Raw genomic sequence first — 25,919 nt, 5'->3', positions numbered from 1 at the left:
GAGAAAGAAAGAGAAAGAGAGAGAGAGAGAGAGAGTAAAAAGAAGGAGAGATAGAAAAAACGGAAAGAATTACAAACGATCGTACGGACGCTCCTTTGCGTTTTGCTCGTTCGATCGTTTTTCGCTCGACGTGATCCGATGTTGCAATGTGCGGTTTAAAGCTACCGTTTAAAGGAGAAGGACAGAGAGAAAGAGAAAGAGAGAAGAGAGTCATCCAGGAGAAATAAATTATTCTCGTTCTTCGGAAGAATACGAATGCAAAGAGTCAACGTTACGACACGTTTTATACGATAAACTTTTCTTCGTCCTTTTGGTCGATTGATTTTACCTATTATAAAAAATATTTGAATCCTTATTGAGTCAAGTTTTATTTCTTTCCGATAAAAAGGATGCATTTTTTCCAATAGGAATCGAATTTTAATCTGAAAAAAAAACATCGTCCGATTTTTCCTTTCTAATACATAAAACGAATGAATACATTAACTTTTTATTTTTAATCAAACAAATATTAATATTCTATATATACATAAAGAATGTAAGAAAAGACTCTTTATGTTGTAAGACTATTTAATAACTATAGATAGTAATTTATTTAATTGTCTTTTCAAGAAGTAAAAAATATTTTACATATGAAACATCGAAAATATGTTTACGAGGTTTGATTTTATTACTTGGAATAAAAAATGATTCTAATATTCATTAATATTTTACGAGTTATCTGGGTTTATTCAATGACTTCGTGAAAATCTAACGGGAACTTAATTAATCGTCAAGAATTCCTCATGCTCGTTCGTTCGCTAGAGAACGAATCTTTTCTATATTTAATACATGATGAATATAACGATATATTTTTTTTAACGAGCTCTTTTGATCTCTATCTTTAACAATAAATTCTATAATTTACTGTTGTAGAATATCTTTGTATCTCGTAAAACAACCATAACTAATCATTGAACATAAAAATCCCCTTTTTTTTTTGTTATTTAGTAATAGACTCAACTTGGAATTCTAATACAAATCATTTAAAACTAATATTAGTTGCATTAATACAAAATTAACATTTTTTTTCTACATATTCTTATTTTCAATTATTATTTTTTAAACATTTTCTCGTCTGTAGTAAAATAAATAATTTTTTAAATTAATTTTTCAGTATTGTTCAAATCACGAAACTTCCGATAAAAATAAATTTGCAACCTTTGCAAGGACACGACCACCTGACACACAAATCTCTAAATCTGTTGTTTCCGTTTTGAAAGCTTTCAATTGGACTAAGGTTAGTTATTGACGTTATTGCTATAAACCAAAATGTTTATTTCTTTTTATAAATTTTTTCTGATGGTATTGTTGCAGGTGACGTTCATGTATTTAAATTCATCCTTGGTAGATTTCAGTGAAATGTCAATCGTCGGTACAACGATCCTATCGTTTTTGGAAAATAATGGAATTACAGTTAATTTTCGTCGTTGTTGGAAAGATCCTTATTATTTAATGGAAAATGTGATGAATCCATTTCATAAAATTGTCGAAGAAACTTATCGGGAGACTCGAAGTGAGTGAAATACAATTATTTTTAATATTTATATACAAACGTAAATCTTATAATGTGAAGATTTTTAATTATTATTCTCCCTTTCACTTTTTGTCTATTATTCTTATTTATTTTAACTTTAATAATAACTTATTTTAATAAAAAAATATACAGAAATTGCATAAGTATTAATCATGAGAACGAAGAAGAAATGCACGTAACTTATGCATTGAAAAACAGATTTGTGAATAAGTATACAAATTATTACAAAACGTTTAATCAATATAAATTTTTAGTAATGAATTTACAATTAGCAATGTTACACTTTTATACCTTATATTTATTTAAATTAAAAAAAAAAAAAGGAACCAAAATATCGAATTTCATCCGTCTCGAATTGAATTATATGATCGATTTCTATATATGTTAATTAAATTCAATGAAGGAAAAAGAAACTACTCGTGGCTTGTTTAACAAATATATATATATTCGCGATTAACTTAAATCAAGAGGAACTCAGGCCCTTTTTTTTTGTTTCGTCATGATGAGTAAGCATTTTTTTTTTTAACGAAAAAACGTTTTGTAACACATTCGACGTTGTTCGAATCGAAAGGATCGATGACGTCCCACATAACTCGTACAATACTTTCTCCTTACGACTTAATTATTTCGTTGGTCGTAAGCAAGACGATGTCTTCATCGAAAATCCAATTATTTTCATCGGACATTGTCATTGTCGTCGATAAGAAAGAACGACACGCATTTTATTTTTTTCTATCGATTGAACAATAGCAAAAGTCAGAAAGAACCCGCATCCAAATAATTTGATTTATTCGAACAATAAAGGAAGGTCTCTCTTTACTCGCATAAAGAAAAGGGGGAATAACCCGCATCTCTATCCTATGTACTACGATATCTCGTTCAACCGGGTTTTCGTGATAAGAATAGATATAACTCTCGAGAATCGTTAGTCACACGTCTATTTATAATTTGATTTTATCGTCATTCTAAATATAAACTAGCCACGTGTCTCCTAAAGTTTTTATTCTAATGACGGAAAACTTAACTAATAAACTTTGAACAAACTAACATTACGGAGATGAATTTGAATTTGGTAATTTTTTGAATACTTGTTTATATGAGAATTATCGTTAAAATTATAGATATTAATTTTTGTATTTTTCTTTGTTTACAGTTTACGTGATTCTAGGAAATCACGACGAGCATATGGGTCTCTTGATGGCACTCGACAAAAGGAATCTCTTGGAAAAAGGTATAAATCCGCTGTAAGATATTCAGGTACATATGTATATCAAAGAGTAGTTTGGACTATAATTATTATAGGTCACGTCATTCAATAGTCGCGATGTATTACTATATTAATAATAGTTATAACAATAATTCATTGATCAATTATACGCCCGATTAAGTTTAACGTAAATTACCAGCCAAATGGTACGAATCATTCCTTAATAATTTCACGTTATAGGAGAATACTGGGTAGTTGGTATTAACTTCGATCAATACGATGAACAAAAGCCAGACAAATATCTTCGTGGATTATATCAGGATAGAATAAAGGATTATTCCATTCTTAAAGCTTATCGCAATTACTTCAGCATCGTTGCATCGGCGCCGATCGACTACCAAAATTTCACGAAATTGGTCAATGATTATATGCAGAAACCACCCTTTAACTTTACCAATCCATTGTTGACGTTGAACATTGAGGCAGGAGTTCTGGTGACTATTAGAGACAACTTTGATTTTATTTTCATTTGTATTAAGAATACCGAATAAGTCTTTTCGCTCTTATTAGAAAACATACGAAGTAATAAATAATTAACAAAACAAGCATAATTAAATCAATAATATAATTGCTGTCAATTTTCAACTTAACAACATTTTCAATAACCTTTTCCTATCTTTCAAATACGAAAAAACTTTTCGGTACCCCTAATACATGTTTAAACAGAATACAAAAAATAGAATATATGTGTACATATATGAATATATAATATATGAATAACAAGAATAGAGAGTAGGTAAAATAAATTAAATATTATATCATTTTTATCTAACCAATCAAAAACGTAATTATCATTCTCCGTTATAAGGCAGATTGGGCCAGAACCGGCTTACCTTTATGATGCTGTTCTTCTTTACGAAATGACACTGTTGAAAGCATTGAAGGAAAATCGTGATCCAAGAAATGGAACAGAAATGGTAACTGCTTTACATGGATATCGTTATCGCAGTGCTATGGGGTAAGTGCGTATATTTTTCTTCATGAATTTAAAAAAATGTGATTATCAAGGTACTAGATCAATACTTAACATTTTATAATTTAAATTAATGTTTTTAATAATTAAACTTATAACATCACTAAATAAAAACAATTTTTAAATCCTCGTTCAATAATAAATTATACAAGACTGTATATTATTTTATCAATTTTCTCTAACATTTGTTTTGTGGAATCTATCAATTTGGTATATAAGTGCCCCAATTAGAAGTTTAGAACAGTTGATCAGAAAATGAAAAACTCCCATTCGAGTTCCAATTAATATAATCCGATGACTCAATTTTCTTCATGAAAATGAGAATATGTTTTTAAAAATAATCTACTTTTAATTATTGTACAGTTATATGGTGTACATGGATGAAAATGGAGATGCAGAAGGTAATTACACATTGATTGCTTTTGATAATCACACTAGCAAGGGCTATGGTCTTTATCCTATCGCATATTTTGTTGGTAAAGAAAAAGGGACAAATTTACCTGTAAGTATGTGAATAAAAATAACATTATTCTTACAAAATTGATATTGTATGAAACTTTTTCTTTAGAAACTACGATTAATACGAGAAATTTCTTGGGTCGGTGATGGTCCACCTATTTCGGAACCTTATTGTGGATACCATGGTGAAAAATGCAAGTGTGCGTAGGTGATATATACATATATATTTTTTATATTATACATAATTCATATCTTATATTATATATACATATACTGTTACGCAGTAATTCTCAAACTTTCTCTATATATAGTACTATTAATGAATTCAGATTTTTTTTAAAGGCCTAATGTCAAATTCTAACAAGTAGACTTGGCAAAATAGCTAATAATTTGTTATCAAGGTTAGTTAAAAATAATTAAAAAAACATTTTAATCAGAAAAAACTGGAATTAAACAAATTAAGCTAATTATATTAATTAGTAAAATGAACGAACCCGTTAATTGCAATATATTTTTTCATATTGTTAAATTAAATTGGACATTGTAATCCTCATTTTCTCTTTTTCACGTTAATAATTGCGAGATATTTTTTAAAAATAAATAGTTTGAAAATATGCATATGAAAAGCAAAACAAATGTTCGAAATATAATTGGTAGATAATATTTTCAAGAAAGGAATAACATTTTTAATTAAATTACTCGTATGGTACTTTAAAAATTAAATATATTATATTTATATTCTAAATTATTCTGATATTTTTGTTGATTTCTTTTTTGTTTTGAAATTTCGAACATTCCTAAATAATTACAAAGATCGATTTTACATAAATCACATTACATTATATAGTACATTAAATATTTTTCTAGTATTTCCTATTTTTGTTGATTTATTTTGATTTTTTGAAGGAGACTTTTTATTCAATAGGAATGATATTATTCGAATATGAATTTCGTATCAACAAAAAAACGAATTACGTTCAGGATCAAATTTTCTCAATATAATTCAGGTATGTCAGCATCGTGAAAATGCAAAAAGAGGATGAAACATTCACTTTCGAATAACTTTTCTTTGGCTTTCGATCAAACTTTTAAAATCATTCTCGTATATTACTCATGGCCGGCAAACGACTTGGCCAACCAATCGATCGTTTATGAACGCGTCGTAAAGTTTAACGCCTGGTCCTAAAATCTACATATGTAAATCGTGCCAAGACGAACGATACTCGATCGAAGACAGAAAAGAGAGATAAGATCAATGTCGTATCGTAAAAAAATGTGTACATTACGTTAGGGTTGTACAACGAATAATATCGTTCTAGATACATATATATTTATTACTTGCAAGTATAAAAACATATATATATATATAAAAGAAACAAAAATAGAAAAAATATTATTCATTTTTCAATTAATAAAATAATTATAAACATAGATAAACAATTTTATACAAATTAAAAAGAAATGAAATGAAATCGGGATTAAGTTTATTAATTCAGAATTATTATAAGTTAAAAATTAAAATTAAAATGTATAGAAAATCTTTTAATATAATAAATAGCTTTAGGGAAGGTCTTTGAAATTATAAAAGGTCAGAAGAATAACAAAAATATTTATTTTTCATCTGTAAATGGTAGATAATCTTATACTGATTTTAATACATTAAAAGAGCAGGAGATTCTTGCAAAGGTTATTGAGATTTTAGAAAAAGAGAAAAAACAAAAGAGAATAGAATTTTCTTTAAATTTGTTTATTTTGTGCATATAGGTCAATCGTTTTAAACAAATTGTCAAAGAAAAAACAAATATAATAAGAACATGATTTAAATTTTTAATTATTGAAAATTATAAAATTGTTGCAATGAGAAAGAGAGAGACGGAGAGAGAGATTTACTAATACAATACTATGGTAATCAGTAACCTAGTTAAATCGCTTCAATTAATTTCTTCTGAAATGTTACAGCTTACATGATCGAGATAGTCGGTGGTATAGGGGGTGGATTACTATTAATCATCATAGCAGTACTTCTGGTTCTATATAGAAACTGGAAATACGAACAAGAATTGGATTCGTTGCTCTGGAAGGTAAACTATAAGGAAATTCAGATTAAAGAGGCGAAGGATGAAAATGCAACATCAAATGAGATTTCAGTGAAATGCAATTCTAAGGTAAGCTCGACGGTATTTGAATGGGACAATTCTTTTTTCTTCATTCAAACAGAAAAAGAAATGAAAATGAAATATAGAAAATTTAAAAGATATTTTCTTCAAGTTTTCCTTATCAGATTTGCACTTTGATAAGAATTCACGATTTCAAAGTCAAACAATTTATGTTTCATATTTTTCTTACTTTTCTAGACATCTACAACACAACCAATAGTAAGAACGAGTCAAGTATCCTTAAGTTCGAATCCGGACGCTGATTTTCGCTATTCCATGATTTATACGCAAATTGGGGTTTACAAAGGACGAATTTTTGCCATTAAAAAAATAAGAAAGAAATCTATCGAGATTACGCGAGAGATGAAGAAGGAATTGAAAATTGTAATTTATCGATAAGAATTTTTGTTCAATTCTGTTTTATTTTCTTAAAATATTTTACTTTTATGCAAAACATGTACCAAATCAACTTGTATTTCATAGATGCGAGATTTGAGACACGATAATTTAAATGCTTTTATTGGTGCTTGCACTGATCCTCCAAACATATGCATCGTCGTTGACTATTGTGCACGGGGAAGTTTGAAGGTAATATTATTAAATTATTCTTATTATTAGTAATTATTTTCAAATTATGTATTGAGGGTTGCCTGGAAAGTTCATGCAGATTAACGTACAATTAATTTAAAATACATTTTTTTCAAATTCGGGAAGAACTTTTTGCCTGCGCGAATTTTTTCGGGAATTCAATATTTAAAAATCTATATATAATTAATGATTTTTTTCAGGATATTTTAGAAAACGAGGATATCAAACTCGATAACATGTTCATGGCATCGCTTGTTGGTGACATTATAAGGGTATATTGTTTTTATTGATTTTTATTTACAATGTAAAGAAAAAACAAATAGTATTTCTAAATAGTTTCTGCTTGTCATTTAATATATTTCATTCCTTTTCAGGGTATGATTTATCTTCACGAGTCTGTAATAAAATATCACGGATCGCTCAGTACATCAAACTGCCTCGTTGACTCTCGTTGGGTCGTAAAACTGGCGGATTTTGGGCTTCACGAATTTAAACGAGACGCCGAATGTGAGCCAAGTGACGTTATGAAAAAATATCACGGTACTTTCTGAGACTGATTTCTAATTTCATGCAAATGCAATTTTGTTTAACTTGTCGGCGAGTTTTCCTTCTATTTTTTTGTAGTTATTATATACATATATATAATATATCTACTTTTTGAAAGATGAACATAAATGTTAACAGTGTTTTGTAACAGGATTGTTGTATCGAGCACCAGAATTGTTACGTTCTACCGGACTTGATGAACCATCAGCGAGAGATTTTCAAAGAGGAGACGTATATTCCTTTGCTATAGTTCTTTACGAGCTTCAAGGTCGACACGGTCCTTTCGGTATAACTCTATTGTCTGCTCCCGAAATTTTGAAGAAAATAATTACGAGAGATCCCCTTAAATCTCCGTACAGGTAGAACTTTAAAATCGTTACGAATCGATTCTTCATTTATTGTGATAGTTGAAATGCCTAAGCAATTCTGTTTTTACCTGTTAGCTTGTCTTTTTCAATCTCAGACCACCGTTGGAACAACTAGAGAACACTTTTGATTTTGTTCGTGACTGTTTATTGGAATGCTGGGCTGAAGATCCAGAAAGTCGACCAGATTTTAAGATCATAAGAAACAAATTAAGACCATTACGAAAGGGCATGTAAGTTAACTATTCAAAATTGTTCTTATTTAATATTAATACAAATTAAAATACTTACTTTTAATCTAATAGGAAAGCAAATATATTTGACAATATGATGGCTATGATGGAAAAATATGCTAATAATCTCGAAGCTCTCGTTGACGAACGAACTGATCAACTGACGGAAGAAAAAAAGAAAACAGGTTTTTATAATTAATTACTAAGATGTAAAAAGAAAATAATAATTTATTCATTCGTTAACAAGATTATATTTTATTATAAATGAAAATTTCAGATGCGTTGTTGTATGAAATGCTTCCAAAATACGTGGCCGAACAATTAAAACGAGGAAACAAAGTGGAAGCTGAAAGTTTTGATTGTGTTACGATCTATTTCAGTGATATTGTCGGATTTACAAAAATGTCTGCCGAAAGTACCCCTTTACAGGTGAAATTTTCTAGTCTTTTCATCAATAATAATATTATAAATTACCTTAATAGTATTAATAGAAATACATTTAGGTGGTGAATTTTTTAAACGACTTGTATACGTGTTTCGACTCAACAATCGAAAATTACGATGTTTACAAAGTCGAAACTATCGGTGATGCTTACATGGTGGTAAGTGGAAATAAAATTAATATTAGGATAATATAAACAAATAATTCTAAATAATTTATTCTTTTTTCTAGGTAAGTGGATTGCCGATAAGAAATGGCATTCAACATTCTGCAGAAATCGCCAGTATGTCTTTGTGCCTTTTAGATGCCATCAAACAATTCTCCATTCGTCATAGGCCTTTGGATAAATTGCAACTACGAATAGGAATTCACTCAGGTAAATAATTTCAAACGGATAAATTAACATTTCAATAGTTGTATCTCTCATAATGTTAATGATACATAAATGAATGATAAATACTTGTAACATGAGATAAACGTTGGAAAGTTTAGTTACAATTTTTAAAAGTTAATAAAAATAAATCAATTATGCATAATATTGTGAAGGATTAATTAAAACGATCACAATCTTATTTTTGATATGTGTAAAAGAATCAATAGTAATACAGATACATCTCTTATTTCTAATAATTTATAGGGATAAATTTGTATTTTTTAGGTCCTGTTTGTGCTGGAGTAGTTGGTTTAAAAATGCCACGATATTGTCTTTTTGGTGACACCGTGAATACAGCCAGTCGTATGGAATCAACAGGATCTCGTAATAAGAATATTTTTATCGATAAAATATAAAAATGATAATATGTTATAAAATTGTATTTTTGATTTTTTTCAGCTTTAAAAATTCATTGTAGTAGCGAGACAAAAAAGTTGTTGGATAAGCTAGGTGGCTTCAGTTTGGTTGAACGTGGTATAATTTCCATGAAAGGTAAAGGGGATCGTCTGACCTACTGGTTAATGGGTGAAGATCCAGTCTATCGAGAAGAACGTATGAAAGAAAGAATGAATCGTAGAAATGCAACGAATAAGCGTGTTAGTATAGTTGATCCTCTTGTACCAAGAAGTTCCTTAAAAAACAAATCTCTCGTTAGATCGACGTTCATGAGATGTTCAAGCGAGTCTCCGAAACGTTTACGTTTCGCCAGTTCCGATCAATTGGATCAAAAGGGTACACAAACAAGCAACCAATTGGAATCAATCGTCGACAGTAGTCCGTGCAAACCAAAATCATCGTCCTCGTCTCTAATGAAGGCCGCTTGTATAGAAAATTGGAGATCTAGTAGCAATTCTTGTCCATGCGTAGAAAAACTTTGCGAAAGTCAAACGGATCTTTTGCAACATTCACTTGACCTAAGGAAAAAAAATCAAAATGATCATCATATAGAAAATAGTTTCCTTTTTGATAACGATTCTTATCTTTTGAGAACTGGGACAAAAAATCTTCGATTCGGTACATCAGCGATACTTCAAGTTACTTGCAGATCAGCACCCAGTAGCCCTAGGCATAGTTCGACTATTTTAAACGCACAGAAAAGAGCTACTCAGTCGACCGAAGAGATCGATGGGTGGGACGTTAATTCTCCGTTGATTTGTCACCCTGTTAATAGGATCGATTGAACTAGATATTTTTAAATTTAATTGTCAGATTTTTATTTTCTACGACATTTTATCGTAAATTTAAGTTTCTTACGTTTATATATAGAGAAATGGAAGATTAATGATTTCTGTAAAGCTTCCACTGTTTATCACTTTTATTTATTTGCTGTATAGTAAACGTCAGTTTCAAATTTTTCTTTAGATTTCGTTTTAAACTTAGAATTTACCAAAGCATTAGCTGTGTACGTACAAAGAGATGAAGCGAGAGATACACTTAGAAAAGATTTTTAAATATTATTTTTAAATAGAAATAGAAATAATAGTATTATTTATGTTTTACATATAGCTAGCGGGTTTAGCATACATATATATATATATACGTTTATATATTTACGATTAATCACGAAGGCTCGTGCTTTTTATCCTTTTTAAGTCTAGTCAATTTCATTTTTACGTGCATTGCAATTTTGGACAAGGTATTATACAATATATAATATAATTAGATAAATAAATAAATGTAGTCAAAGAGAATTTTTCATAAATCGTGGCAAGAGTAACAAAAACTTTTCCAAAGACTATCACAACACTGCCATTAACGCCATTAAAAGACAAGTATTATCGATAATTAATATTTTTTTATTATGTTTCTCGATCGTCAAGCAACTAGTACTTATTGTTCGATGTATTGTAATATAAAGAAGTATTAATTATATGAACATTGCAAAACAAAAATGAATAATTTCGTTTCGTTTTTACAAATGCTGTTATATATATATATATAAGTAATAAAATATTACATATGTATACATACATATAAATTTAATAAATATTGTCTATTTAGTTTGTCTGAAAAGAGAAAATGCATAAGCATGATGCATCATCATAATTTCTTTATGAGAATAACATACGTGACGGATCGAAAGAGATAACAAATCGTTTAATTATTATTATTGTTATTATTATTATTGAAGAAATTAATTTAATATGAGAGCATCGACACGAACTATAAAGATGAAGAGCAACACAACGATTGTGCGTATTGGGTTCCTACTTTTTCTCTTTAACTTTTATCTTGCACGCACGACTGCTTCCGAGTCTCGTACAATTGCATGTTCAGAAAGAAAAGTGGACAGAGTCAAGAGTTGGTACGATCAAATGCACGCTAATAAATATAGCTTTAAATGGCAATTCGAATATTTTCTCCTCAATATCAATCGATGCAAATCGAGTCAATTTTCAAATATAATTAAGTACTGAGAATGAACATGAAAATGATATTCTACGGGCGTTACTAACATTGGTGTATGTACGGTTGCCAATTTTTAGGGATCATGTGTTGCATACTTTCATTGTATCATTAAAATAATATCGGTAAGTTGATAATCTTATGTAAACATAAATTTAAGAATAAAAATAATAAAAACACTAATATCTAATACTATTAATTAATAATTTGATTGAGTATATGAAAATGACAAGATAATCAGAGTAATTTCTAATATATAAAATTACAGTTTGTTATATGCTTATAAGATTTATATTTTATTTCAATTATTTAATAATCAATAAAAAAAGCCAAGTCAAATATGTATGATTACTATTTGTGTCTACTTAATGCTAAAAAGTAAAAACAAAAAATAGTATTAATATACATTTTAACTAAAATTGAATAGAATATTTTCTCTGGAATTGTTACGAGACTCTAATAGGCTCATTTCACTATCGCATAATCGCAAAGTACAACAGGCAACTCTGGATAGTGCGAACGACTAGTGTAAATACAAGAGTCGACTGTTGATTTTATTGCACGAATTATTACGCGCAATTACGCGCAAAGTCGCCAAGTCCGCGGACGGACCGCGGAATTTGAAAGCGTGCCAATGCGAGATACTAGTGTTATATTGCGAGAAAGAAAAATAGAAAAATAAGGAAATAAATAGAGAGAGAGAGAGAGAGAAAGAGAGAGAGAGAGAAAGCAAATACCTTAAATATTTCAAATAATTACTTATCATTTTTATTGTTATTTTTCCTTCTTTCTATATATGTGTTCTCCGTTCGAAAAGATCGTCGTACAAATACAAGTAACTTTTATCTATTGCACGATAAGGTCGTAAATATTTGACACAATGATTCAATTACAAAGAGAGAGAGAGAGAGAGAGAGAGAGAGAAAGAAAAAAAGATAAAGAAAAAATAAATTTACAAAAGTTTTTCTAAGCAACTGTTTTTTTTTAAAACATTGATATGTGTAAGAATATTAGAAAGAAAGATTAAGAAATAGAGATAATCAAGAAGAAGTTATATTAAGAAATCGCAAAGTATCACGACGATTCACTTCGTAGACGGTCACCCTGTATAACGAGGCAACTCTTACGTACGGAATAGGGTACCATCTTATTTACGTTAAAGTGGTTGTCGGCCAACTTAGAGAAGCGGCCATCATTCAATCAAGCCGGGAACAATTTAAACAGCCTGATTCACGCAGCGAAATCATTTAATATTTGACGTCAAGCACGATTATCGTATAACGGCCGCGTAATGACCGATTTGTTTGTATAGGTTGCAACAAGCGGCGCCGTAATTTTCAAATAGCGCGTCTGCTGCCATGAGAACGGGACGTCGAAGGGCTACCTCGATACGCTACTTTAATTTACTTCCTTTCCACAAAAAAAAATATTTTTTTTTCTCATTTTCCTCTGAAATATTTCATCTTTAAAATATATATGCTAATTTTTGTCATTCATTTCTCTATAACGCATACGTATAATACAATATTAATATCCACCTACTACGTTCTTTGATATTCAATTCTTCATTTAACCGGCTTTTTTTTTTTTAATTTTCATTTAAAGATCAAGTCGATCGTCTAGAGTCTCGACTTTGCTGTGACTCCGAGAGAGATCTCTAGAAGCGTACTTTTATTAGTACTCTCCTTCTTCTGCCAGCCGGTCGATCCTATTTATAGACACGAATTATCTTCATCCGCCGTAGAACAATACGTCAGCAGGCTGCTCGGCTCGTGAAGAGCTTTCGATAGGAAAATAATAATCGCGTCGATTCATCGCTAGTCGATAGAGAAAACATTCAAAAAAGAGAGAGAGAGAGAGAGAGAAAGAGAGACAAGTCAAATTAAACTCTCTCTCTCTCTTTCTTTCTCTGCTTATGTCTATCTCTATCTCTTTTACTTTCTCTTTCTTACTCTGTTTTCCTCTCACACATTGCTCGCGGTGAAATTGCCGATTCGAAGGCGTAGGCGAATCACTAAAGATAAATTGTCTATCTCCCTTCCGAGAATTTACGTTCCAAGCACGCCGTACTGTAAGCGCTCTTTTGCGCTATTCGAGGAAAAAAATTTGCTGCTCTCCGTCGATATACGAAGGCGTACGGAAACGTTTTCGAGGAGTACGAGAGTTTTGAAAAAAAAAAAAAAGAAGAAAAAAGAAACAAAAAAGGGAAAAAAAACTAAGAGGGAGAGAATGAGAGATAATTTATTCGGATACGGTTACACACGCACGATGTACGATGACGTCTATGACTGTTTACCGAGGCATGCGATAATATCGTAGTATCTATCTATATTTATCTAACGCTATCAGTATCTATCTGCCTGTCTCTTTCTCATGCTTTTTACTTGAAGCAACTTGTTTCCCGATTTCAAATCGGTAAGTGTAATAGATTGATGTATAATAAGGAAGAAAAGGAGAGAGAGAGAGAGAGAAAGAAATATAAAGAAAAAGAGAAGAAAAACAAGTTTTTTAATTCTTCTTCTACGTCTATTTTTTTCCTTTTCTATCTCTTTCTCATCGTCATCTTCTCTGTCGTTTTCGTTTCTTTACTCTCTACTTATCTCTTTCTCATCCATTTTACTCAAAGCAATACATTTCCTGATTGGAAATCGGTAAATGTAATAGATGTACGTAGAAGAAGATAAATAGATAAATAGATAGATAAATAAATAGAGAAAGAGAGAGAGAGAGAGAGAGAGAAAGAGAAAGAAAGAGGAAGAAATAAAACTTGTCTATTCTTGTTTTTCTTCTAATTCTCTTTCTATACGTGCTTTTTCTAATTCTTTTGCTACATCTGCTTCTTCCACTTCTCATTCTACATCTGTTTCTTCTATTTCTTCTTCTCTCTTATCGTCGTGTACTTTCCGTTTCTCTTTCCACTGTTAACTCGCGAGAAGCGCCAATCGTATCTCCATAACGATTGCACCTGCGGCACAAACGAGTTGTTGTCCACGCATATGCGGTTACTTTACATAAGATATGCGCGTTTAGAGGTGGCTCAAAATAAACTCGTCACGATTCGACACGTACGCTTTACTAAAGAAAGAGAGAGAAAGATAGAAAGAGAATCGTCATTTGAGTTTGATTTATCAACACAATACGATTTGCCTCGAGCTTCCTCTTCGATTCTGTTTTGCTACTTTCTACAATGATTTTTTCGAGTCCATTTTTGTGTATGAAATAAATACACGATAAAGTATTCTCCATTTTTTCGTACTTAATCAATTATGTTTATTTTTTTTTTTTTTTTTAATATATAACGTAAATTGATCTAATAGTTTCAGTATTATTTTGATTTGCTCAAACTTACAAATGAGCAACAGAATCATTTGAAATAAAAATATAGAAATGTCTAGGTATAATAATATATAACGTTTAAAAGAGCTTCTCGTGTTCCTAAATTTTTGTTTAATATTTGTATCCTTTCTTAAAAGCGATATAATCGTTTAAAATGAGAAACATTTCTAATATAATGATCGATAATGTTTTTAAGGGGATCTTTAATTATGAAATTTTCCTTTAATCTTCTCAGACTTGGTAATGAACGATAATATCGTTAATAATGAGAAACATTAGTTGATTTTAAATTTTGTAACAAGACACGCTGTGTTCTATAATGATAGAGAGAGAGAGAGAGAGAGAGTGAGAGAGAGTAAAAGAGAAGAGGAGGGAGATAGACGCGGGAAATATGGTGATATCCACAAGCTAGAGCGCTCAACTAAACGTTAATACTCGTATGGCAAGATCGTAGCACCGAGAGGAGCGTTCATGTTGACACTCGGAAAAAAGATAAGATAAGGAGCGTTAGCGACCAATCGACGCTTCTGTGCGTCTCTTATGCGACGTCACTGTTGCTAAGTTCTCTCCGTCTAAAATGCGTTCAATACTTTACTATATAATTAATATTTTTTTTTTTATTAATATTCCTATCACATTAACTCCAGTTGATCAATAATATTCGAAAAATTTGTATTAACATTACAAATAACAAAGTTATGCATAAAACTCTGTTAATCTGTCTGTTTTTATATTTTTATTTAAAGATTTATATTTTTCATAAAATTGTATTATTATTTTATAAATCGGGAAGATCATCAAGATCAAAAATGAAGAAATTTATAACAATCGTAATATCGAAGAATGTATGATCAAATTAATGGCGAAGAAAGAAGATATGTCATTAATGACAGTGTTTACTATAGAACTTTTTTTATTATTTGTTATTTATAAAATCGCACTCTCCTAACACATTACACAAGAGAAGATAAGATCATAAGACTGTTGAAAATTTATAACACTTATAATATCGAAGAAAGTATGTTAAACATAAATATGATAGCCGAATGTTTTTTCTCAGCGATTTTGAATTATCTGTTATTTCATTGTAATATATTCAAAAGGACGTCATTTATATTTCACTTGAATATTATTTGCTAGACTTCGTTGATCTTTACCGTTCTCTCATTCTTTTACGAGAGCAAGTTCGAGTAATATAAAGATAATACGAACCGTGTGAATTACCTATTACGGTGTTCTCTTATTTCAGGCACGTATAAAATAAATGTACGTATATTTATAATATGCTATCATGAAGGACGAACGAACGTAGAAATACAGTGACTCGCTTTATAATTCGGACACCGTGGCTTTTTAAATATAATAGCACTGTACACATACTTGCAATTAGAATTGAATAAAAGAGTCTTCTTTTTTCACCAAATAGTATATTCTTTCTAGTTTTCAGAAACATGTGTTTTAATAATTTAATTGACACAATTAACTGTAAATCATAATAGAAATGAAATAACGTTTACTTTTTTTATTGCAAAAATATTCGAATATCTAATTATGGTAAGAGAACAATATTCTTGTACAAGTTATTAACAAAAATATAAAGATAGTAATTCTAATGTTTAGTTGGATTCCCCTTTTGTTTAACAACACATTGCAATCGATTTAAAATAATGTTTAAAATTATTTTCTTTAAATACTCTGCCAATATCTGTCCCTATTATTTAGTTAAATGTATTTTTAATTTCTCTCTTGTGATATTATTGATGTTTCTTTTATGTTACAATCTAATTCATCCCATAGATCCTTCAATTACACAAGGCAATCATATTCAAAAAGCCACGATGTCCGAATATTAAAGCAGAGTCATTCTATATTGAAGAATGACTCGTTGATCGTTATCAGTATAATTAGTCGATGGGGGTTCGATACCGTTAAAAATATATTAATAGAAACTATCTTACGGTTCTATATGAATAGATTAAACTTATGTAAGAATTTCTAGAAATTTATTATCAATTATTCTTCGTCTGGATTACGTCTCTCGATAACTTAGGTCAGTAATTAAAAATAAAAATTGTTTTTAATATAAGAAACGCATACATGTATTCGTCATATTTTAACATACATTTCTACGCGACTAGAAATTGAAAACGTATCTTCGGTCTCGTCGAGACCGAGAACTAAGCAAACACTGTTAGTTCGCTTAACTTCGACTCGTAAATAAGATTACATCCGAGTAGACTATGGATTTGCAAACAGTTAGGAGCGTAAATGACATCTTCGATACACGTGCTTTCTTATACGAGTGCATACATCCGACGAGAATCTTCTTGCTCTCTTTATCTCTTTACGCAAGCACCTAAGAAGTAACTAAAGAATCATGTGAGTTACAAAAATATATGGAAATAAGACAAAGAAAACGAAACACGTAGCGATATCTTCGATGGTATATAACTACGCGATAACAGATCTCAAATTTTGTTATTTACAAATATTTGCCATCTCTTCTCCTTCATTTATAAATTAAACGTTTTATTTTATTTTCCTGTTCAAATCTGTGCGCTTTGTTTTATTTATTTTGTAATCTAATTGTTAGCCAAGGATGATAAATGCATCATTTGCGAATTTTATTTAAGGTTGGTTATTCATCATTATTAATTAATTATTTTCACTGTTGAATTAATTTTGAAAATTAATTTAGTAATTGGCAAATAATTCTTTAATCTTTTATGAAAATCGTTATTTGCATGATGAATAGATTTCTTCGACTAAATCGATAGTGTAAACAATTAGAAAATATTTTCAAGCTATGAAACATAATAAAGATTTTTCAAACATATATTTTATAAAAACATCAAAGTTTTTCTCTCTAAATCAGAAAACTATCAAGAAATCGAACTTTATAGGTTTGAGTTAATACGGTAAAACTAAAAATTAAAAAATAGAGAAGTAAAATGTATTTAATCTAGAAAATGTAATTAAACCAGGTAATTTATATAAAGTCACTGCATTTAATTGATGATTATGTTAAGAGATATTTGCAAAAACGCTTACGGCCGTGCATGTTCAATAAATAATTCAAAGATGAATAATCATGATTTACGTACAAATGACATACATGAAAAATTATCCTTTATTGAAGATAAAAAGAAATATGAAAAAAAAAAACAACTAACTTAAATTCAAAGAATTCTATAACGATATTAGAAAATAGATATTTTTATAATCATTTCCAATTTCAAAAAAGTCATATTTTAAATACAAAGATTATATTCGGTTAAAATCAACTAAAAACAAGTAAAATGATTTTTGAAAGGATAAATAAATATACAAAAATTAATAATAATTTAGAACAATGACTATAATTGACTAATTGATAAAATAACGAACAAATAATGTTGTAGAAATAACATGAAAAATAAAAAATGAAGAAATAAATAAGTATAAAATAAAATGAAGCTGGTAAAAAATAAGATTTTCGGATCGCCGCGCGCAAAGAAGATCGATCGATCGATCGTAATTCGAGGGAAGTCGGCGGGGGCGTCGTGGCGCCACCTGTGCGGTAGCAGGTAGCACTAGGCCCCTCGCGATCATGTGTTTGCTTCAGTATGTTGCGGCCTCTGCTAAAGTGCGGTTGTATCTGTGTGATCGTTGAGTGATTGTTTTTTTTTTCGGTGAGAACGATCGTCATCGTCGTTGTTTCTTCGTCAATCCGATCATTATAATAGTCGGCATCGTTTCTTTACACGCGAATCAAGTAACTACGTCAATTATTAACATAATAATATAAAAAGTGTAACGTGTGAAACGAGAGCCAAGAAAAAAAGTAACGAATCGATTCGATAGATCGCAAGTGTGTTCGACCTCGTGACCTTCGAATCGTCCGATAATATAGGCGAATCGTGTTTTGTCGGTAGGTACGCGAATCTCGTTCTGAGAGAAAAATTATTAGAAAGAAAACGTAAAGAAAAAGAGAGAACGCGAAAGAAAGAAAGAAAGAAAGAAAGAAAGAGAGACACAGGTAGATAGATAAATAAAAAGAGAGCAACAATCTCTTTTTTTACATAGTGTGATCTTATTTGAATTTTTCTTCATTTTCGTAATCCTCGTTAAGTTAGAAGTTTCGCGGTTCTGAGATCGCGTTCTTCCGCGTTCTCCTCATCCCGTGTAAACGCACGCGTGCGCGCGAGCGCGCGTACAACTACTAGTTTCCTCTTTCTTGTTTCTCCGTATCTCTCTCTTTCTTTCTCATTTTCTTTCTCATCATAGTATATAAGAAGAATAAGAAGAAGAAGAAATAGAGACAAGGGATATTTCGCCAATCGCTTCGAGTGAGTGTTATTTTCATATGTTTTTTCGTGGTAACTTCATCGGATATATACCATCGACGCGTGTACGTAAACACAAATAATATATATCAACGAATTAACTTCATTAAGAAAAAGAAGTAAAGAAAGGAAGATAGTACACACAACGTTAATAATCGAAGAAACCAGTGTTTCGTTGGTGTTGCCGGTGTTACTGCACGTAAACCTTTATCGAATACTATCGTCCGTTTCTCACTCTTTCTAATATACATATATATATATATCTTTCTCTTTCTCGCTATCTTCCGGCGAAAAGTAGAGAAAGAGAAAGAGGAAAAAGAAGAAGAAGGATAAGAAAAAGAAGAGAAAGAAGAAGAGGGAAAGGACCAAGTTCGCCGACTTTTTCACGAGGATGTCGAGGTAGCCTACCGAGCTCCCTCTGAGCCCTCGCGAAGATACATACTCGCAAAACACATATATACACGTGCACGGAACACACATCGACGTAGCACTCCACTCTCTTTCATCCGCGGGATTGGATTACCATGCTGGACACGGCCACGAGTCACAGGTAACAGAGAACCGTGTGCGCACCCTACCTATCTCTTTCTCTCTCTCTCTCTTTCTCTCTCTCTCTCTTTCTCTGGCTCACTCTATTTCTCTGTTTTTCTCTTTATCTCTCTTCATTCTCCCTCTCTTTCGATACACACTCCTCCTCCTTATACTCATTCTCCTTCTCCTCTTCTCTCTTCTTCCTTCGTATATCGACTTGAAGTCATCCTATTCTCTCTCTCTCTCTTTTAGTCGACTATATCTGTCTATCCTTGTCGCACTCATTCGTATACTTCTCTCCACCATCATCATCTTCTTTTTCTTTCTCTTTTTTCCTCTCTCTCTCTCTCTCTCTCTCTCTCTCACGGTCATGGCACGTCTACGAAGAGGAAGAAGAAGAAAAAGAAGAAGTAGTAGAAGAAGAAGAAGAAGAAGATGAAGAAGAAGAAGAAGAAGAAAAAGAAAAGTAGAAGAAGAAGAAGAAGGAGAAAAGAATCTTCGTACTCTGCTACCACGCGACTCTCTCGACTCGATACATCCGCTCGACTTTACCGCCTCTTTCTCTCTTTCTCTTTCTTTCTTCAGGAAAGATATCTCGAAGTCGTCTTGAGATCGTCTCGAGATCACGCGGATTCGCTCTCTTTTCTTATCTTCCGTTTCTCTGTCTCTTTCTTTTTCTCTCTTTCTCTCCTCCCCTTATCTTTCTCTTTTCCCCTCCCTTTCTCTCTTTCTCCCTTATTCTCTCTCTTATTCCTTCTCTTCCTCCTCTTCTTCTTCTTCTTTTTCTTCTTTTTCTTCTTCTTCTTCTTCTTCTTCTTCTTCTTCTTCTTCTTCTTCTTCTTCTTCTTCTTCTTCTTCTTCCTCCGATCGAGAAATTCGAATCGGGATGCCACGAGCACGCGTTCTCGGATGCTTTCTCACGGTTTTAACCCTTTGCACTCGAGCTATTTTTAGACCTGGTTCTCGGCCAACTTCGATTTCTTCTTTCGATAAGCTCTCGCGTTACTGACTATATAGTGAAAGCTCGAAACCTATTGGATCTATCTATTTATAATGGTTGAAAAAAGATTATTCTTTTTTTTTTCGGTTTCTTTTTTTCCGTATATTTTATTGCTAGATTGACAATAAGTTTAAAGATTTATATCTACTCTTGTCATTTTTTTTTTTTGTATAATCTTAAGCTTCTTCTTTGGAAAGAGATAGAGACATAGATAGAGAGTCACGTATTCTGGACTTTACATACTTATTGTGTACATACATATCTACATACATATGTAGTACTTACTTGGTTATGATGCGAGACGTAAATATTTGAAGTTCACTTTGAATTGTATTCAACACGGCGATAGTTATATGTGTGTATGCATACTTGTATGTATGTATGCATGTACACGGACAAGAGGTTGCCCATTTGATTGTTCGACATATTGACATGTGTCTTTTGTTGTTCAAATAATTACGAAACAGATATAATTAAAGTTAAAATTAAATAGACAGGTTATTTTTTTATTAGTAATTTTTGTTTATGTAATAGTTGATTATATAAAGTGTCCCAGAAAGCTGTTTCACCAAGATAAAGAATGAAAAATAAAAAAAATAAAAATGATATTGATTTATCAATAGAATTTACAATATTTGATTATTTATTTCAAGATATAAGTTATCTGTTGCAACATCGTTAAAAAAGTATAAACCTACGAATTCTTTTTTTTTTTTCAAACACACTCGTAAAAAATAAATTATATAATTTTTCAGTTCGTTAAAGTGACTTTTTCTAACATCTTGTATTACAAATAATATTACACTTATCGTGAATTAAAAAAGTATTAGAAATGAAATTAATTCTTATACAAATATTGTTTAGTATAAAAATTTCACTTTGTTCTCTTTGCAATCTTCCGTTGAAGCACGTTAGAAACGTTTCCACTTCATTCTCAAGTATTTCACCTCTCAAGAAATAACTTTCTTCTTGCTTTGGCCAAAGATAAAAATGATTAACAAGTGATATTTATTTCGAGCACAATGAAAGGTGGACGATTATCGCGATTAATAACGTATATTATGTTTGCTATTATATCACTTTTCAATGATCTTCGTATCGATATATACACGATGTCATCATTATCATAACGAACATCGATAGGCAGGCGCCATCGTTACGAAATCATTCTTGTCATTATTCATTAACACGTTTCTTTATCTAATTACATAGCGAGAAACAACACATCGATGACTAAATCTTTTGTATAAATATATCTTCCTTACCATAATTGTTTAGAAATGATAATTATCGTAACTTATTATGATGGTACTTGATACAACAATTTTTGTATTTTTTTTTCTTTTTCTTTGTTTCGTGATTTTTTTTTTTCAATATAAATATTTATATTGTTTTCTAATTGATTTGTTCACGTGTGTGCAAAAAAAAAACAACAAAATTCATTTATTATTATGGAACGACGATTAACAAATAAAAAAAGATTTTGTTTCTGTTTGTTCAACTAATTCACGCGACATTGGCATAAAAATTGTAGTACGACGAAGAACTCTGTACTTAATAATCTTATTAAGGCGCAACGATCTTCTTTGAGTATTATTACTTCACGGTCAAGAAACTTTATTTGCTTGGTGCTTTAACGAGCGATAACTCTTCGGCGTTTAATCGTTCGGCTCGTCACTCTGACGAACTTTTCGGTGCAAATAAAAAGGTCTTTCGATTGTCTGGATTTTTAAGTCAAATATCTCTTAAATCTTAGGAAATTTTGTGAATATGTTCATAGTCTTATTTGAACATAAAACTTATCTTGCATTAAAACAATCATTTTTTTCTTATCATTTTAAGATTTCAATTAGAAGTCATCTTTGATTTAATCCTGTAATAATTAAAAATATTACAAATATTTTTATGAAACATTGAAAATCATTCTTCAATATATGACAAATAATATAATGGTGGATGGAATAGTTTTCAGTCTATTATTTTTCAAATGTTTTAAGACTATGTTGAAAAATATAATATTGGTTTTAATCTACAGAAAAATAAATATATTTTTATGTTATGTTTAAAACATTTTTCAATCCATTTACATACATACAATATTTCTATTATATTACAACTATATTTTATTATATGGTATAAATATTTAGTGTTAACAATACTCGTATCGTTTTATTATTAAACCGACTGTAAACCACTTTTTTTTTTCTTTAAAATCTTGTTGTTTATTATGAAAAATTTCGGGCAATTTACGAAAGAGATTTTCTAATTAAACACTCGCAGAATAATAATCAGGAGAAGAAAACATTGTTTGTTTCTTATCGTATCTATTTACTCCTCGTCTAACTACGTTCAGTATCTTCATAAACACGTAGTAAGCAATACAAGTCGATGATGTTGAGAAGACGAGAATATAAACTTTAGTCTTGCTTCTGCTCAGAAGGATAAAGGTTTCCTTACTTTCTTCTGCTTCATTGACTACCTGGAATCCGAGGACTGTTCTTTCTAACGTAGTTTTCTTTCTCTCTCTCTTTTTTTATCTATATATCTATCTATCTATATATATACATATCTCTTACTTTTACACAGTTTACATAAAAAAAACACGTGTTTCTTCGTAGAATCGATAGTTTATTTTACATACTTGTTATTTGTTTGTTTTTATTTTTTTTTTTATTCTAAAAAAGGAATGTTATCGTGTAAGAAAAATCGATATTTTTTGTTGTTGTTGTTGTTTTTTTTAATAAGTAAAGATCTTGTTTGATGTCAATACGTCTAAAAATATCCGACTTTGATGATGTTTATAGAAAAGTCATTTATTAAAACATGCAAACTATTACTAATGAATAGTTATTATCGCTTATAATGAGTATGATATGTATTGTAGATGAAAAAATTGTACTAAAGATAAACTCAAGGATTTATATTATGCATGTATAACTTTTCCATAATTAATAAGTAATTAATTATTATTTGTATACGAGGTGTATCTATAAAATTGAACAAAACTATAACAAAATTTTGAACTAATTTAATGATAAAGTTTATTAAACAATACCAAATTTGCCTTTAAAATTCGTATATATTTGTAAAAGAAACAAATTTATAGTCCGGGCCAAATTACTAAAACGCATTCTATATATTTATCAATTTCTTAATTCTGTAAAATGTATATACTTGAGAGAAATTGTTCGTTAACAAATTTGTCACTTGTACTATTTTTGGTACATACCTGAATTTTGTTCTCTGGCCAAGTAATATTTCAGTCAATGATGAATAAAGTAAAGGAAAACATTTGTTGGCATCGATAAACCTGTGAATAAATAACTTAATAGGTTGGGAAAAAAAAGTAAATATATAAAAATAAGATTTGTTGATTATTATATTTGCTGAAAAAATAACTTTAGTAAAGAATGTCTTGTTAATTTATTGGAAAAAAAAATTGGACGAATGATATTAGATTTTTGTCAAGTTCGGTCTTCCCGAAAATTTGTTCCTTTTTTTGATGATAAGTTAAACAATATTGCATGCTTATAATAATTTTCTTTTTTTTTTTTTTTTGTATTTTGCGTTATTTTACTCTATATATTTTAACTTTTTTTATACTTAAAATAATTCAACCTACAAAATATTGTGCCCGTAGAATTACTAAATAAAAAGAAGAAACTTTTGGAACGACCTAGTATTTAAATATAATAACAAATATTATTTGCAAATAATTATAATAATATCTTAACTGTATTAATAATGTATGCTAAAGATATTGTTTGTTGAGAAATGTTTGGAAAATTTCAATCGGTTTGCAATGTAACGACACAACATAAATAGAAAGAAAGAAAGAAGGAAAAGAAGCAACATCGGAATCCAAAGTATTCGTGCCTTTTCGCGACCTCTTAACAGAGATTTACTTAACGGAAAGATAAACCGAGACGAAGGAACGTAAGAGGCTTTCTATCGGGATTCTTTCTCGCGGCACTAACGACCTACGGAGAGCCACTATGAGATTGATTTACGTCGATCCGATGACTCTCGCGTGGCTTCGTGCACAAAGTTTCCTTTGAAAGAGCTTCCTCGTTCTTTCGAAACGAGCCTGGCCCGAGTTACTTTCATTTCCTGCGGTCCGATATTTCTTTTCAATCTGACGATTTAATTACATCTTATTTAATTACATTAATTACACAATAAACAAAGACGTTGCATACTATTTTCTTATTACGAATCAAAAGTGTGTTAAAGATTTATCTTTTAGTTTAATATTTTCTATTTATTATATATTAATATAATTATTATAACTATAATTATATATTAATTATTAAATAAATAATTAATTAATATAATATTATATTATATTAATATTATGTAGTAATTATAATAATAATTTTAAAAAATATAATATAAAAATATATTATAATATAAAATATACATATTATAAATTTAATAATTAAATATTTCATTACTTTTTAAATAATAAAATTGTATTTATAACAACGAAAAGTGTGTATGATTTTGGATTGAAGTTTTTGGATTTCTTATGTTTGTATTTTATAATATACTTATTATTACAATTTTATTTTTATATTTATTATTAGAAATTAGTCAACGGTTTAGCTACATTGGATTATTATTAATAGATCGTCGCCAGATCAATAAAGTCAAGTAATGTCAGCACGATTAATAAAATAGATGGATGACCCCTTTAGAAAAATAAAAATCATGTGCTGTTGACTCCAAAGAGGCGATAAAAAAGACATTCCTTTAGTAGTAGTGAATAGGTGTTAAATGGTGTTTGTAAAGAAGTGACTTGATTCATAAAAGGGAGAATAAACAGACACACTTATTATTAAAATTTGATAATAAAATTATCATATATATGATTAAAAATTATAATATGTACACGGATATATGTATACATACAATTAATGTTACGTATTTAATTTTATAAATATTTTTGTTGAAAAATAACGATTATATCGTTATATAAAAAATGTTTATAATATAATATTAGAAAATTCCTAATCAACTAATTTTGAGCAAATTCACGCAAATTTTCCATTTTACTTATTCTCGAATCGAAGAACAGGTACATAAATCTTCGATCGTGTGTGTACGTTGTATGAATAAATCGATCATCCGACCTTGATCGATCGTGCATAAGACTTTATTTTTTCAATCATTTTACTTACGTCACGATATCGTTCTTCTTCTGAACGATTTACACACATTGTGTATTTATAGGTATAATCGATCGGTATTCGAAGAAGATCGATTTTTTTTTAAATATTCGCACGT

At 29.9% G+C, this 25,919-nt stretch overlaps 2 protein-coding genes across 16 annotated transcripts in view; both read left to right on the top strand.

The window, feature by feature from the left end:
- Positions 1-11,780, top strand: part of LOC107064182 (guanylate cyclase 32E) — a 28,045-nt gene extending 16,265 nt beyond the window's left edge. For both annotated transcript variants that reach the window (XM_015316589.2, XM_089178013.1), the window contains 20 exons: positions 1,154-1,276; positions 1,354-1,552; positions 2,727-2,804; positions 3,021-3,274; positions 3,653-3,798; positions 4,177-4,315; positions 4,382-4,472; positions 6,232-6,437; positions 6,627-6,812; positions 6,912-7,016; positions 7,217-7,288; positions 7,391-7,556; positions 7,714-7,921; positions 8,026-8,160; positions 8,233-8,345; positions 8,438-8,589; positions 8,664-8,762; positions 8,834-8,978; positions 9,261-9,359; positions 9,435-11,780. In XM_015316589.2, the coding sequence (XP_015172075.1) occupies positions 1,154-1,276; positions 1,354-1,552; positions 2,727-2,804; positions 3,021-3,274; positions 3,653-3,798; positions 4,177-4,315; positions 4,382-4,472; positions 6,232-6,437; positions 6,627-6,812; positions 6,912-7,016; positions 7,217-7,288; positions 7,391-7,556; positions 7,714-7,921; positions 8,026-8,160; positions 8,233-8,345; positions 8,438-8,589; positions 8,664-8,762; positions 8,834-8,978; positions 9,261-9,359; positions 9,435-10,216 (3,498 nt within the window). In that variant the 3' untranslated portion in view covers positions 10,217-11,780. The remainder of the gene's footprint in view (positions 1-1,153; positions 1,277-1,353; positions 1,553-2,726; positions 2,805-3,020; positions 3,275-3,652; positions 3,799-4,176; positions 4,316-4,381; positions 4,473-6,231; positions 6,438-6,626; positions 6,813-6,911; positions 7,017-7,216; positions 7,289-7,390; positions 7,557-7,713; positions 7,922-8,025; positions 8,161-8,232; positions 8,346-8,437; positions 8,590-8,663; positions 8,763-8,833; positions 8,979-9,260; positions 9,360-9,434) is intronic.
- Positions 11,781-18,374: 6,594 nt separating this feature from the next.
- The window catches only part of LOC107064074 (receptor-type guanylate cyclase Gyc76C), an 80,511-nt gene continuing 72,966 nt past the window's right edge, over positions 18,375-25,919 (top strand). For 3 of the 14 annotated variants that reach the window (XM_089178297.1, XM_089178291.1, XM_089178292.1), the window contains exons 1-2: positions 18,375-18,795; positions 19,044-19,105. The gene's annotated coding sequence lies outside the window, so the exon portion shown is untranslated. Of the gene's footprint in view, positions 18,796-19,043; positions 19,653-25,919 lie in introns of all 14 variants that reach the window. The other 11 variants (XM_089178296.1, XM_089178285.1, XM_089178289.1 and 8 more) reach the window with 8 other exon arrangements.

This window comes from Polistes dominula, unplaced genomic scaffold (assembly GCF_049000335.1).
Source record: "Polistes dominula isolate Pdom_NZ unplaced genomic scaffold, Pdom_raw_medaka contig_77, whole genome shotgun sequence".
Classification (NCBI taxonomy): Eukaryota; Metazoa; Arthropoda; class Insecta; order Hymenoptera; family Vespidae; genus Polistes; species Polistes dominula.
Note: the sequence above shows the minus strand (reverse complement) of the source record. Positions and strands in the feature narration are given on the sequence as shown.